The 16018-nt window shown below is 42.3% G+C and overlaps 1 protein-coding gene across 2 annotated transcripts; it reads left to right on the top strand.

Annotated features, from left to right (window-relative positions):
- The first annotated feature begins 5209 nt into the window (after positions 1-5209).
- LOC119198171 (retinoic acid receptor beta-like) lies at positions 5210-15897 on the top strand. Of its 2 annotated transcripts, none has more exons than XM_062565680.1 (8): positions 5210-5686; positions 8987-9141; positions 9693-9834; positions 11738-11904; positions 12528-12704; positions 12842-13046; positions 13148-13422; positions 13957-14091. In XM_062565680.1, exons 1-8 carry the CDS (start codon positions 5521-5523, stop codon positions 13972-13974), a joined length of 1305 nt encoding a protein of 434 aa, XP_062421664.1. In that variant the 5' UTR covers positions 5210-5520; the 3' UTR covers positions 13975-14091. The 2 variants fall into 2 exon arrangements, with proteins under 2 accessions (XP_062421664.1, XP_037310982.1); XM_037455085.2 differs by having other exon boundaries at positions 5213-5686; positions 13148-13306; positions 13957-15897.
- Positions 15898-16018: the final 121 nt, after the last annotated feature.

Genomic DNA, 16018 nt, shown 5'->3' on the forward strand with positions numbered 1-16018 from the left:
GTACAACCAAAGTTGTGTATTGCATTTCAGTAGTCCCCGTACGTGCATGTAAACAGCATTGTGCCTCATTGCAAGATCTCGCACCATCTCATCCATTCACATCCATTCACATCGATCATGACCTTAAATGTTCAAATGTCAACTAACGGTCGCACAAAATCTAACCGGTTACTTTGAGTGCACAGTGATACGGAACGCTCGGGTCAATGTGAACAGCAACTGTACATTATCGCTCAATAATGCACAAGTTAATGTTTGTATCTGTCGTGAGTGATCTTGGTAATTTAAGAGGTAAAAGTGGATGCAGAAAATTACAGAAAACTACAGTTTTTCGCCCTCTTCAGCTGACTGCAGCGCTTACAAGTCAGGGACTGACTGACTTCAAGCTGAGATGGAAGATTCCGCCCAAAAAGCAGGAGAAGCTCACAGAATCTCAATGTATCATAAATGGATGACAGATTTTTTGTCAACTGCAAGCCTGCTACGTTATACAATGTTTTGTGTTATCTATGTTATTCAAGAATGATATTAGACCTCGGCTGATAGAATATTTGTCCTTTTGTTGTTTGCATGCTTGTTAAATTGCCGTCCTGGTTACCATGAAAATTATGAGATTAATAAGCAAATAACTGTTCTTAAATAACTTGATGACAAGATGTCTCCCTCCTCAGTGAGAAGTGCATAGTGATTTTTAATTTTTTTATCTGGAGTTCTCAAGTCTGCACTCCTCTCTTTCCAGACTTGGAGTAGGACCTGAGTAATCTTCATTCCTGTTTAGCGAACAGACACAGAACACAAAAAGGCCTTCATCTAACGTAAACTCATTCTTTATTTGTTGTTTTTGCTTATACTTTCAAATATATATATTCGCTTTATTAATCATTTAGACTGTATTCTTAGTTCAGCTCTTTATTCTCATATTTTTTGGGTTCCCAAAAGATGTGGTGTTTAAAAAACAAAAAATAAAAATTCGTATTTGTAATATTTTATTTCTTTTTGAGGCTTTCCTTCGTCTTTAGCCGATCACATTTTCACAATATTTAATTGTTTTTGTGGGATGAAGGCAAAGTAAACCTTTCGGAATTAGGTTGAGACTCGCACTTACCATGAAACCTACTTAATCAATAATCAAGCACCATTGCGTTGCATTGGCCAATGGAACAAAACTTGATGTATCAGTTTGACATTATTGCTGTAAATGGTTGGGCAGTCATTGGTCATTATCAGACAGGTCAGATAATGTTGTGGTTGCAGGTCAAGGAATACTGCCATGTCCCAAATGTCTTATTGATCCCACATTTTCCAAATGAACAAACTAAAGAAGGCAACAGTTCATCATCAAGCGAGTTCTTGATTTTTTAGCTGTTTAATGAGATTCAAAGATGGGTTTAGTTTACAGAGAGCCCCTTTTAACCTGTGCAGGTCCTGTAATGCCACAGAGACAGGGATAATAAAGAGATATATTGCTCCAATAAACAAGCCTTCAATGGTGCCAGACTCCAAGTGAAGGTTTACAACTGGTTGTAAAGAATCAAAAGGACGGCTGAGGATCTTTTAGTCATTAGTCTGTTTAACATTTGGTGCAACGACATATTTGGATAAAATGCCAGTGAAATGCTGAAATGAGGAGCAGATGAAACAGATTTTAGTACATTAACAAAAAGAAAGTTTACACCCGAGCAACACAACATGACTGACACTACCATTAACCACAACCTCCATTAACATGCTCTAAAGTATTACATTTACTGCGGACAGAAAAGCACGGTTCTTACCTGCCCGACTGTAGAAGGGGCTCATTGCTGCCCCCTGTGACTGATGGATGAAAAACATTCAACAACATCTGCTAGTCTTCGACTGCAGGTGTGATGGGAGTATTGATGCAAACTGCACTACGGTGGAAATTTTGCTTTGTTGGAATTGTTAAAAGGCTTCGATGAATAACTTGAGTGGTTTGGCTCATGCATGTTTTAACGTTAGCCTCAAACATGAGTTTTGTTTTTCTACTGGATTCAAACAAGCCCATAATAGGAGGTAACCTCCAAAGCCAGATTGTTTAAAAATCTATGAGAAAATGGTCCTTCTTTATCTTTGATTTATAACCTCAGTAAATGTTGTAAATTGAGTTTATGGTCTCAACCTCTACTTTCAAGTCTTCTTTGGACAACACAATGTTCTTTGATGGTCCATATAGAGTCAAGTAGACCCTAACGTGGAGAATTCCTGGATGTGTGTCTACGTTGAGAGTGACTGGTACGTCGGTCCTCCTCAGTTTAAATATGGCCACTTTAGTTCATTGGTTGGTAAAAAGCCAACATGGCAACGTTCAGAACACTGAACTTGAGGCTTCCAAATGCCCACAAACCAATAGGTGGCGTTACTACGACTACCTCCACTTCATGTAAACAGTCCCTGGAAGCATATTTTACCTTTTCTCTGGCTTTATCTATTGGGTTTAGGCATGAAAAGAACAACCACACAGGGGCGCGCCAAGCCGCAGCAACAGCATAGCATGGCATTGCATCTTCCAGTTCCTTCTTCTGATGACTTTGGGCCCAAATACCTCAATTGATAAAACAGGTGTCTTTAAATCCTCACAATGTAGGTAGAGGAAACACCTGTGCATTTGTTCTTCTGGGACTAGGGTTGCGTGAGGGACGGAAGTTTCCCAGTACTTCTCTCAGAATAATTTGCATAAGGCGCCGCAAAGATACCTTCATAGAGAGGAGGGGGGGGCATGTATCCAGTTCTATAAAATGAAGTTTAGCAACAGTAACTTGAAGGTACGTTTGGAAAACGTTATAACAGTTAAATATCAGCTAGTTAGCATTGTCTTTGCAAGCATTAGCGTGCTTCCATTTTATTTACTTCTAAGCACCCTCAGCACAACCTTCCAGAACTGTTGTCTGATCAGAACAAATTACCATGTCACATGCCTCGTAATGTGATTGATGAATGGCTGAATAGATGCACTCCTACCACAGGAGGAAGACAATTGACTTGAGTGAACGTTGCAAAGAGCGATGGAGAGCAAGAACAATAAAAAACACCCCAAAAAATGGTGCGGCGCTAAATGGGACAGAGGGAAGAGGACGGGGACGAGGTGCCGGGGGAGGACGGATGAAGGAGCAGAAAAGGAGGACAGGGAGAGACTGAGACTGAGAGGGAGGTCCGGCAGCAGCAGGCTGCAGGAATGTTTCACATGCCTGTCCTCCGGATGACCTCGCCTCCCTGGAGTGTGGGAGATACTGGGAGTAATTAGCCTCCTTTAACATTGGATCTGTGCTGCCTGCACGCCTCAATGGGGCTAGCAGTGGCATTGAAGGAGATCAAGTGCATTTATATATTCAAAGAACATAGTTTAACATTCTTACTTGGCATCGGTTTTCCGGCGATCTCTTTTTAATTTGCGCATTTCAAAGGATGTTTTTAAATTATTTTCTATGCAGCCCATTGCTTTGTGTTTTTTTGTTTTTTTGGCTTGGAAGTTGTTTTCGGTCATTTTGACGAATGCTGTTAAATCGGTCCATTATTTCAAAGTGGAACAGATTTCCTTCCCCCAACACCAACCACTCATCTTGCAGCTGACCTACTTAATCTCCCGCTAGATTCAATTATGGATCCTCCTGGGTGCAAATATTTCTCACTGAAAGTCAGGGATCAAGAATTGAGGTGGACGTAAATGAAGAGAAACAGAGCCTAAAACGTATTGATTTTGTTAACGGCCACGTGGTTTCAATCATGAAATGCCAATACGGGAACATGAGCTTTAACCTGCTTTGCTTTGATGCCCTTTGTTTAAAACAGGAAAGTGTCCCTTTGTGGTAGAACCATGAATCCAAAGCAAAAAGCCTGAGTGTCTGTCTCTTCAGCACAATGACACTAATCTTTCTGCACTTTGGGGATTTTGGAGTATTTAACTTATACTTGAAAATAATTTGAAAGTCATCAACGTGGATGTTGTGATAACCAAAATATTACAGATTGTATACATTCTTTTATAACTGACGCCTGATGTGTCGTTTATCTCATTTGATGCATCTGTGTGACTTTGCTCTCTGATTTGCTGTATTGTTTTTTTTTTGCGTCTCTACCTTGTAATTCCTTGTAGGGCTGCAATCCCCTTGATGTTTTTCCACAAAACTACAACGTATTTACTCAAGCGTTATACAATTGAGGGCATTCCTTGAATATTTTATATTCTGTGATCCAACGGCTTGCTTGAAATGATGTAGTTTTCCTGTATCTCATCTCTTAAAATTTAAATCCCACTTGAGATTGATGGTAGAATAAGTAAATAAAAATATTTTAGTTCATGACATTTTCAGATGCATGAAGTTTAATCTTTTATCTTGATATGAAGGGAGAATAAAGCATTGTTGATTCTTTGGCTTGTAGGCTGTTAATGATTGAATACTGACCTTCCTACTGTGATTCAGTGCATTTTATGGTTGTTTCAAGTACTTCAATGCCACATTAAACTAAAGAAATACTTCTCATTTTAGAAAGTAAGATTATTCCGTTTGAATCTTATTCGTGACATGTTATGAGTTATGATAGAAGATGCCAATTGAATGTCTTTGTGCTAAACGTGTAGCCAATGCAACTGGGCACTTAGCTTATCTTACCATAAAAGTAACAAACCATGTACCGAACAGCTCTAAAGCTTATCGATTGCATACATTTGTGTTATTGTTAATACGAGTTTGGAACCTCAGAGAAGGTAAGAATTTCCATGAAATACACCTAAAGTATCCAATTAGAAGAACGCTTCACGTCAAAGTAGTAGGTGTAAGAATCACACACATTTATTTGCCAAGTATGTTGGATATTGCATTACTGAATGTAAAAATATAAATCTATGCTTTGTTTGCTTGACATTATTTTAAAATGGTTTAAAAGTTAAACTTATAGTTCTTACCTGAGTAAATTACATAATTAGTTGTTTCCAACCTCCAACGTCCACACCCCAAATGCATTGTGGGGGTTGTAGCCAGCAGTAGACTACTCTAGTCTCTACTAGTTCCGATTGAATACTTTCAAATTAGGACATTAATACTTTTCCTCGAGTGGAATGACGGTGCGCGCGCGGGTCACGTGAAGGTCAGTCGCGCGGGGGGGGGGGGTTCACCGGGAGTTCACTCGCATCCATTAGGTAACAGCATCGCTCGCTGTGACGTAACCGGTATGAAGCAGGGCCGGGTTGAGACATTAGTCAACAAAGAGGAGATAAGGGGAAGAAAAGTCCCGGTGACTAACTTTGTTGTGCAAAACGGAGACAGAATCCCGCACGCGCTGAACCGCCGCGGCTCTGCGCACCGACGCGCGCACGCCCCTCCGGAGGCGACGCGGGCACGTTTTACTCTTACAACACCGCTTTGCATCAAAGTCACACCGGAGTGCGTGTGCGTGGGTTTTGTGCGGGGGGGTAACAAACCCGCATTGCTGTGGAGGATTGGCACATGCGGACACGACGTCCCACGCGCACGGATAGTCGCTAGATCGCAACCCCCTACAAACATGTTTGACTATCTGGAATTCCACGCGTTCGGCCCCGGAGAAGTCATGGACTTGTACGCGTCCACGTCCAGCCCCGCGTGCACGCTGCAGGAGGACGACCGGGACGTGTCAGCCTTCTTCCCGCAGCTGGTGGAGGCGGACTGGCAGCAGCACCGCTGCTCGCAGTGTAGGTGGAAGCGGCTTTTTAAACCATTTGAATCGGGAAAATGTCTCTTTATTGTAAAACGTTATTATAAAGGTAACACTCATTTAGTCATGCAAAATGTATTTTTAGCTACTACACGTGCAGTTCGTTGTGGAAGCTTAGGCGTTGTGGTAAAATAAGGTGTGAAATTGTAATTGCAAAATGAGGTGCAAACATCCACCATGACCCAAAAATAGAAAGAGGTTAAGCTGTATCCTAAACAGCCCGATGGGAAGGCATGATGTATCCAAAAGAACAACGTCCTCACCCGGAATAACATTGAAATACATCAGGGCGCACTGGTGGGTAGATGAACATAAACACAGTTGGGAAATGGGATCAATCCATAATATACGAAACGACGAAATAAATATGAATAAGGCAATAGAATATGTTTTTGAGCATGCAATTAAATAAAGAATGACGATAAAAAACATAATTTGATTTTAAGCAGAGTGGATATGTTTAATTGATGATTGAAGCAAGTGTTTAATGATGTATTTGTCAACAACTTCAACTCATAGGGGCACCCAAAACATATAATGAACGACATTACGATACAACACAGTTTTAATAATTTAAAGGTTGTCTTCACGTGAGACTTTATAACTGTTGACAAATACTGTAAAGTATTTAAAACGTTAAAATGCTCTCATGCCTGCGTAAGACACATTTACTGATTGTTTTATTAACGGCCTGCAGAAGTCAAGTTGGGTCCCGTGGTGAGTTCAGGAGCTTTGTTTTTGACCAAAGCAGCGGTAAAGCGAGCGCTCCATGACAGTGTGGCGGTCTCTGTTTGGGTTGTGGAGCGGTCAGTTTGGGGTCACCGCGGGTTCACGGGACGGTCACCGGCTCGGAGGAGAGCCGGGCTGCTGCCAGCGCCGGGAAGAAGTACCCCTGTAACTATAACTAAGTACAAGTACAACAAGGCAGTACAAGTGCAACTCACAAAGTGTGTACTTGGTATGAGAAGAATTGCCCCGCTGGCTGATAATTTATCATCACATGGGACATTATTGGATTGTTTGATTTATTACACAAAGTAAAAGCATTCAGATACACTGATGTGTGTGTATTCATTTAAGGCCATAGTGTTAATATTTATGGGAAATTATTTGTCTTCTTTGGGAGTCGTGAACCTACAGACTGTCTTTGCTTTCATGACACACACAGGAGAAAGTATTTTATTTTTTTAAGTAATTTTATTTATTTATTTGTCATTTTAAAAGTTTAATCAGTAGGATATGTAAAAATAAATCTTGGGGAGGCAAAATATATGCAATATTTTTTTCATTTAGAGGTATTCATTCAACTATTTCAATAATATTCCAACTATTTTTGGTCATCTTCTTTTCTCTGTCAAATATGACTTAAATCATATGTTGTCTGGTTATAATGTTGTCATCATCATCATCATATTTTGAGCATCAATCAGCACTTTTAATGACCAAGCTAATATGCAACTTCTTTCACCTGTAAGTTGCCTTTTTAAGATTTTTATCATGCGGACATCAAAGTATTCTTGATGTTTGACTTGCACAATGCGGTGTCACGTTCATCAGATAACACCACTTAAATTGAGGGGGAGGGGGGGGGGGGGGGGGACCACATTCTACCTCTCCCCGACCCAAAGACTGGGACCGCCCCTGCGTACACACACGTTCCGTTTCTTCTGCCTCCCTCTCATCAGTCAGCTGGGCTCGTGGCGTGCTTCGCCATTGTTTTGTCTCCGGGAGAGAGCCGGGGCTGATGGGGGGGTGGGTTGTCCTGGGGGGGGGTTGTCCTCGGCTGACCTGCTGATTCCAGGTTCAATCAGAGGCCACGGGGACGAGGGGATGTGTATGAGCAATTTTTCTCTTCTTGTTTCTCAAAACCACTTTCTTCCTCCTGCTGGAGGTGACGGGGGGGAGGGGGAGGGGGGGGGGAGACCTTTGTGAAACGATACGTTCAGTTGGGAATAATTGAGATGAACTCTTTTCCCACAATAGGTGCAATTGGGTGTAAACGGAGGAGTAACTTCTACAGCGAATACATTTCCAAAGAGCTGGTTTGTGACTGATGATTCGTTTATCCCGATACATTGTGGGTTTCGCACTTTAAATCTTTGTTTCTTAATCCATGATTAAGGAGAAGTGCAGTTATGTAACACCACGTCTCATAGTCCAATAAAGGCGAGGCGATAAGCTTAAAGGTTTTAACTGCATTCTCTCTAATGTCCATCAGGGGGCGGCATCTCTGGTTCCATAGAAGTCTGTGAGAGAATGACTACTTGTTGTTATTTTAAAGTCAAATAGATCTAATTGCGCAGTATGCTTTAGGGCGAGGATACCTTTTGATTGACAGGTTTTTAGCACGTTGTCTGGTCGTGCTAAAAACCTGTCAATGTATGTATCAAATGTATCGTTTTCTTACAAATTCAACTCTTTAATTTTTTGCAAACTGTAGCACTAACAAATCGTAGCACTTAAATTGTACTTATAATGGCAATAATCTATAACATGTTTTGAAAACTGCTTATTTGATGAAAAATGTACTTTCTTGTTACTTTTTCTTCTGAGTTTGTATCTCTACGGTGAAAATGGACTTATTGTACGTCGCTTTGGATAAAAGCGTCAGCCTGAATGACATGTAAAATAATGTAATGCTTTCAGTTGATTCTGAAAATACAAAAAAAAAAGCCTTCAGTTGTGCCCCTCGTATGACAGTAAAATAAGCCTCTTACTTGGTTTATCTCTGAAACCTCATCACATTTTTATGAAACCGAACAGCTTTAGCTCTCGGGTAGAGTCACCGGCTCATTGAGGATAGCTGTATGTTCACATTATCTTCCTATAAATATTTGATTTAATGGCGGCTTTTAGCCAGTTGTGTAACTTTGGCTTAAAGTTTCTTTTTGAGAACTAACGCCGAAAGCTACACTTGCAGCTCCTAGTGGCAACAACCCATAACAAAAGTGATTTAGACCTTTTTTTGATGCTTTTCACAAGCTTTGGATTGATCCTTTGTTTTTAACAGTGTGTTTAATTGTCATTCTGAGGGTTTTAAGCATATTTGAATATATATCGGAATATAATTATATTGACCATGGCCAGGATACTCCACCATAACATACATTTTGAATTGTTTTATTATGTCACAGGTAGGGTTGTCACAATACCAAAATCACGACTTTGATACTATACCTATACTATATATACTATAAAATGTATTTACTATCACACCACCATGTTGCTGCCATGAAACCAATCACGACAGTTTGGTGTCTCGTTGTGTGTTTTGCAGCCGTTGAAAGCCAGAGCTCCAGCTCCGGCTCGGACGACCTGTTCGCCTGCCCGGCCTCGCCGCCGCCGCCCCCTCGCACCTACAAGCCCTGCTTCGTGTGCCAGGACAAGTCCTCCGGCTACCACTACGGCGTCAGCGCCTGCGAGGGCTGCAAGGTGCCACGCCGGGCCTTCCGCCTTCTGCATGACAGATAATCACTATCTATGATGCGCCGAGTTACAAATTAGCACCTGTGCTTACTGAAACAATTGGATTTGTGTAATTCCAGATGTGAGTCCGGGTTGTTTGTAGATGTTTCCAGCCCGCATATATATATAGATATATATATATTTTTTGATGCACATTTTTTTAAAGCATTTTAAAAGCTTGTTGCCTGATTCAAAAGTTAACAGGAGTTTTATTGTCGAAACATATCATCGGTACCTGCTATTACTCCCAATTCAATTGACAATAAGATTTCAAGATTTCTTTAAACCTGTTTTTTTTTTTTTTTGTAAACATACTATGAGAAATAGTTTGAATCAATATCTCAACAATTTCTTGGTGGATTGTCACAAAACTTGCAGGTATGACGCAGAGCTTCATAATGATTGGACTCAAATGTAGCAAACAAACCTATTTGTATCGTCGAAACAATTCTAGATCACAAGTAAACAAAACAGAATCATGAACACCTTCTCCTTATTTCCCCCCTTTGCCTCCGCAGGGCTTCTTCCGCCGCAGCGTGCAGAAAAACATGGTGTACACCTGCCACCGGGACCGGAACTGCATCATCAACAAGATCACAAGGAACCGCTGTCAGTACTGTCGGCTCCAGAGGTGCTTCGCCGCGGGAATGTCCAAGGAGTGTAAGTGTCTGATCCACGGCGACTCAGCGGGAGGCCTTCAGGGACAGAGCAGATGGTAGATGGTGGACGGTAGAGGAAGATTTGACTGAAAGGCTGGTCTTCATTAGTGTTTTTGCCCAAAGCAGAAACCTGTGACTTAAGCCTAAATGTGGCATTTTACATAGACAGTATGTGTTCTTTTTATTATCTTCCTTTAATTGTGATACATATGAGAGTATGAACATTACAACTATTTATCGTTTGCTGCTGTTGATTGCATTGTTCTTACGCTCTAAATTCAGAATTTTTCATATTTCATGTCATAGAGACAAATGTTTTTGTTGCTTTAAGTGTCTCTTGACCCACATTTTAAGAAATCCACCCAAGGGCTTAATCTCTCCCATCAAGCCCGTATCCCTAGTTTTGTCAGAGAACTGTCAATCACAAGGTAGCCCTGCCCATAAGCATACTCCTGCTTTATGGAAACTAAACAGGAGGTCATGAACTGCTCTTCCCAATGTACACTGAAGGAATACATCAAGAAAGAAGTAGAGTCATTTTCTGATGGACTTGTATTCAACTGGAGCAGTCCCCCCCCCCCCTAGTGGTCAGTACACAGATTGCACGTTTAAGGCACTACAGCTCTGGCTCCACTATTTAGAATCAGAGGCAGGCACATTATAATGTTTTCATGATGTGTTCACACGTAATGCTGTACAATATAGTTTTGACAGGAACATTGAATAAATACCGTTTTTTCACTGCAATAATACATACTTTATTTACCCCAGAGGGAATTTTGACCCATCTAACTTCACAATACGGAAACAATAAACAATGTTACAATAAACTGTGATGAGTTTAAATCACAGTGCATTGGATTTACGACGTAATGTTTACTGTTTCAATGGGGTATCAAATTTGGTATTGATAGTTCCAGAATTTCCCCCATATTGCCATTGATTAATCAACTTGTGACAGAAGTATAATTTTTCTGAAATAATCTTTTTTTGCATTTTCAAATGAGTCATGGAGAAGTTCCCAGTGAACTCAACCTAGATAACGGAGTGCGTGTTGCAGGCGAATGACCCGCCCACCCACATGTCCACGTTGCGGCCAGTCCACGCGCACTCCCGCGTTGCGTAAACACGTCACGTGTAGCGGGCAGGTGCATGCGATGTAACTCAGTCGGCTCGGCGTGTAACGCGATCTCACTTGTTTGCACAATGACGACGATGAATGTAGGTCACCCGGAGATGATGATGATGATGATGATGAGGAGGAGGAGGAGGAGGAGGAGGAGGAGGAGGAGAAGCGCAGAGATGACTCGGTTGCATAATCCTGAGCGCGGTCGGGACGCGCTGAAACGTGTTGACACCGTTCGGGCGGCTTATGACACGCTCACCTGGTGATGCTTCTTATGCGCCCTGGAGCTGCCACGTTATGTTATTGCCCTCAGTCCAATGCCAACTGATTACATGGGACACTCTCTTTTCCACCAGAGAGAGAGTTCCACTGAAAGATTTAGACACTGATATTCTATCCTCCTCTTTTACTGAAGGGCTTAACCAGGCAAAGACACTAAAGCCCCAAGGGTCAAGGCCACCCATGACCTTAAAAACCTGTGTATACAATATGTCTGTTTCTATATATATGTAAACATGTATCTTTTTATAAGATGTATGTGTATAAATATCTATATATATATATATTTTTTTTCTTCTTTTTTCTCATGGACTCATGTGTCCAATACATATATTTATACTTATATGTATGAATATATATACAGTAAGCATGTGGGTAAATATCTATATAATATATGATTCCGGCTTATAAATCCAGCACCATTGTTTTCGTATCATTTGAAACCCAAATGAAATGATTTATCCGAGCGTCTCACCACGTGCGCGCTTCTCCTCTCCAGCAGTGAGGAACGACAGGAACAGCCGGACGGGGAAGAAGGCGGCGGTGAAGATGACCGTCGTGGAGACGTACGAGCTGACGGCCGAGCTGGGCCTGATAGTGGAGAAGATCTGCCGGGCTCACAGGGAGACCTTCCCCTCCCTCTGCCAACTGGGAAAATACACCACGGTGAGTGGAGGCGGAGCAGTGAGGGGCAGGGGGCAACGTCTGCCACAATCGTAGCTGCTTTCGCACAGTAGTTCTGCAGTGAGCTGCAGGTCATTATAGCGAAAACTACAATTGTTCCTTGTGTGACTGAAATGTATTAATTACAAAAGGCCTACTTAAAAACCAGGCCGTAACAGCGTAACAGCAATTAAATATTAGCAGTAGCATTTCTTTTTTTTTTCTTTCTTTTTTATTACCAGCCGTAGAAGTCTGCATCATCTCACAGTCTAGTATCTCAACACACCCAACCTCAGATTGCACATGAGGCGGCACCTTGTGTGTCAGTGTGTGTGTGTGTGTGTGTGTGTGTGGGGGGGTTAATGCGTGCATGTGTGCGTGTTTGTGTGCTTCAGTCCAGTCATGAATACTATATTACAGGGCGATAAAGCTCAGCAAAATGCTTCTCTGGCGCCACCAACTGGAAATGAACCACATTGTAACCTTTCTACACGCCATTTTTCAGTATCTCAACAACGAGCCCCTGTGTGCGTTCTATAGTGAAAACCACGGCGGGATCAATCCCCACGTACACAAACGCAAAGCATCTCAGTAGAACTTCTCTCGTCCTTTCCTCCTCCCTCCAGAACTCCAGCTCGGACCACAGGATTCAGCTGGACCTCGGGCTGTGGGACAAGTTCAGCGAGCTCGCCACCAAGTGCATCATCAAGGTGGTGGAGTTCGCCAAGCGCGTGCCCGGCTTCACCGGCCTGACCATCGCCGACCAGATCACTCTGCTCAAAACCGCCTGCCTGGACATCCTGGTACGCGACGTTAACGGCCCGGGGGAGGGGGAGGGGGGGTGGTAAGGGGGGGGGGGGGTGGTAATCAAACACGTCTGTCAAATCTGTCTTTCTTTTCTCCGCCTCTTCCTCGCCCCGCTCTCCTTCCATCCCCCCAGATCCTGAGGATCTGCACCCGCTACACTCCCGACAAGGACACCATGACCTTCTCCGACGGGCTGACCCTGACCCGCACTCAGATCCACAACGCCGGCTTCGGCCCGCTGACGGATCAGGTCTTCACGTTCGCCGGCCAGCTGCTGCCGCTGCAGATGGACGACACGGAGAGCGGCCTGCTCAGCGCCATCTGTCTGGTCTCCGGAGGTACTGAAGCAAGCGCGCCCACCCTCGTTTGTATGGCTCTGGGAGGGGGAAAAGGCTTCGTCTTTTTTATTTTTAACGAGCAAGTTGAATGCTTCGAACAGACCGACAGGACCTGGAGGAGCCGTCGAAGGTGGAGGTGCTGCAGGAGCCGCTGCTGGAGGCGCTGAAGATTTACTCCCGCAAACGGCGGCCCAGCATGCCCATGATGTTCCCCAGGGCCCTCATGAAAATCACCGACCTGCGCAGCATCAGCGCCAAAGGTCAGACAGCGACGCCCCCGAGTCCTCCACTCCTCATGCGGGGATTCTGTGATATCTATTGTGGGCAGATGTTTCCTCTCGCGATGATCGAACCCCCGTGCAGCGAAGACCAGGAAGTGAGCGCCTTTTTTTCAGGAGGCTTTTAGATTGTTGAGAGTTACCGTCACGTTTTGCTCAACTCCACCAATAAGCACGTGATATTCGAAGGGTTGCTAAAGAGGAGTAAAAAAAAAACACGACAAAAACCGACTACAGTATCTCTCAATTAGCCTTTTTTCACAACTCAGAAAGCTTGTAAATTCACGAGAAGTGTAAAAAGGACGAGACGACACAGGATCATATTACGGCTCGCCATTAAAAACAGTTGATCGTGGTGAATATTTAAAAGAGGAGACACAATAAATCATCTTTTTTTGGTTTATTTGTTTAGAAAAACAGAATCTTCTAACGGGATGATAACAAGAACCAGTCAAAATTGACATTTAAATATTCATATCAGCGCATGCATCAAGACTTATTCAGTCATGTATTCATATGGTAGAACATAACGTGAAATCTCTCCAGCAAAAAAGTCCCCAAAAAAAGCCCTTTTCGACAGAGGAACTTTCTCGCGGCGCCCCGTGACGCTTCTCTCGTTGCCCCCCCCCCAGGAGCCGAGAGGGTGGTGACGCTGAAGTTGGAGATCCCGGGCTCCATGCCCCCTCTGATCCAGGAGATGCTGGAGGATCTGCAGGACCTGCAGAAACACTGTGAGGAGAACCAAGCGGAGGCAAACAGCAGCATCATCTCCTCCTGACTTCTCACTCTGAGACGGCTCCAGGAAACTCTTGTGTCCCGAGGGGGGTTGGGGGGGGGGGGCGACGGGGGGGGGCGGCGCTGACAGCATGAACTGAAGACAGGGACACTAGTGTCTTACCTCAGTGTCACAGAAGAAGAGATTCAGTCGTTACGCTGATGAGCGAAGAGCTCGTTTCTGCCTCAAAGTGGAAAAAAAGAGAACGATGCAGTTTTTTAGATTGTATCACGCCCTCGTAAACAGTGGGAATAACACAGGACTCTACTGTATTTATACATGCATGGATTACTTTTACCTCATTTAATAACAACTTATTTAGCTTCCCTAGGCATTAAACACACAGACTTAAAACGTCTACTGCTTGTACACGCAATTTACTGTTGGTGAAAAGAAAGATGTGTCAAAGCAGTTTTGTCCACACAAAAAAAGGGAAATATAGAAGCTCATTTTTGGAAAAGGTGGATTTTCACATCCGGTGTTAACAAAGTTCACAAAAGCACACAACTGCCTTCATACAGGAAAACAGAACGCCGAGCATAGGCCTTGAATCAAAAAAGTCGAACTATGTGGGATTATTCAGGGAGGAGTCTTTGACTTCTTTGGAACAAAATTATTTAGATATGAAACATTTTTTCCGACTTTAGAAAGTATTATGCCGCTTTCCATGAAGTAAAATGGGTCTTGTGCAAAATACCGTTTCAGGTAAAGTATTGTCATTTTCATTTGGGTCAATGAAGAAATACATTATCGCAAACCATATCAAAATAATGGAACTTATACAGCCTTAAGCCCTAAGATGCGATACACTGCGCCGTTTGCAGAACGCAGTTTGAATTATATTGACACGTTTTTTTTTTCGAGCACTATAAAATGCTCTCGTTTCACACTGTTGTTAAACGAATAGTCCGTGCACAGAGCTCGCCCCGTAAAACCACCCGTGGGTGTTTACACTGTTGCTGTTTTTTGGTATCAAATGGAGCGGGAAACAAAAACCGCAAGTAACATGTGGAGGAGACACAAGATCCACTCTTACTTACGTATTTCACCAAGTGTGAAACTGCTCCTTTAAAAACGTGTCTTTAAATCAGTTCAAAAAAAAAATACATTTTGCTGGATGTCTGCAGTATAAAATAAATCTGCACTGTTAGTAAGCTAACGCACGACTTAATTCCATCTCATATATTCTACATGCAAAGTTTAATCTCTGATGTTGTTTTTGCATTTATTAGTCTGCCTCAATGTTTACCGAAATGTTTGAGTTTCAGTTATAATAATAAAAAGAGCCTTATTTTTGAGTTTCTACAAACCTTTTTTTTCTTTTAACAGAATAGGTTTTAGAAATGCATTGTTGTTGATATTGTCTTATCACGCGCAACGTTGGAAAATACTGTTTACTGTAGAAAAAATACTAATTAAAAATAAAGAAATCTTGCGACAGGATAAAAAGGATTATGGGAAAAGTAGTCTAATGTTACAATACGTTCAGCGGTATTCATATTTAACATCAGAAACTTAATGGACCTGTGTGCCTCAAGAAATGTACATTCTATTAAACAGAGTGGTTGGTGTAAAAAATATCTTCTGTAATTAATTATACTTTAAGAACTCTTAAAGCCATCCTCCATATTGTGTGAATTCTACATATTTGGCCAATTTAACCTGGAGCCTTTCATCATGTTTGATATGTTTGTTTTTCTTGCTCTATTAAAGTCTTGTGTATATGATTTAATTTTGCTGCGTCATGTTTCCTCTGAAGCTGCAGACTGTTCTCACTTCTCAGTTCATTTATTAGTGAATTGATTAGTGCCAGTATTTAGTGTTCAAATCATGTTTTCTGATGGCACATCGATTTATTACATGTATCTTTTGGTTTTTAAAGGGATCTTTATGTTTCTGTACTCTGCTTCAAACATTTT

The sequence above is a fragment of the Pungitius pungitius genome, chromosome 11 (genome assembly GCF_949316345.1).
Source record: "Pungitius pungitius chromosome 11, fPunPun2.1, whole genome shotgun sequence".
Taxonomy (NCBI): domain Eukaryota; kingdom Metazoa; phylum Chordata; class Actinopteri; order Perciformes; family Gasterosteidae; genus Pungitius; species Pungitius pungitius.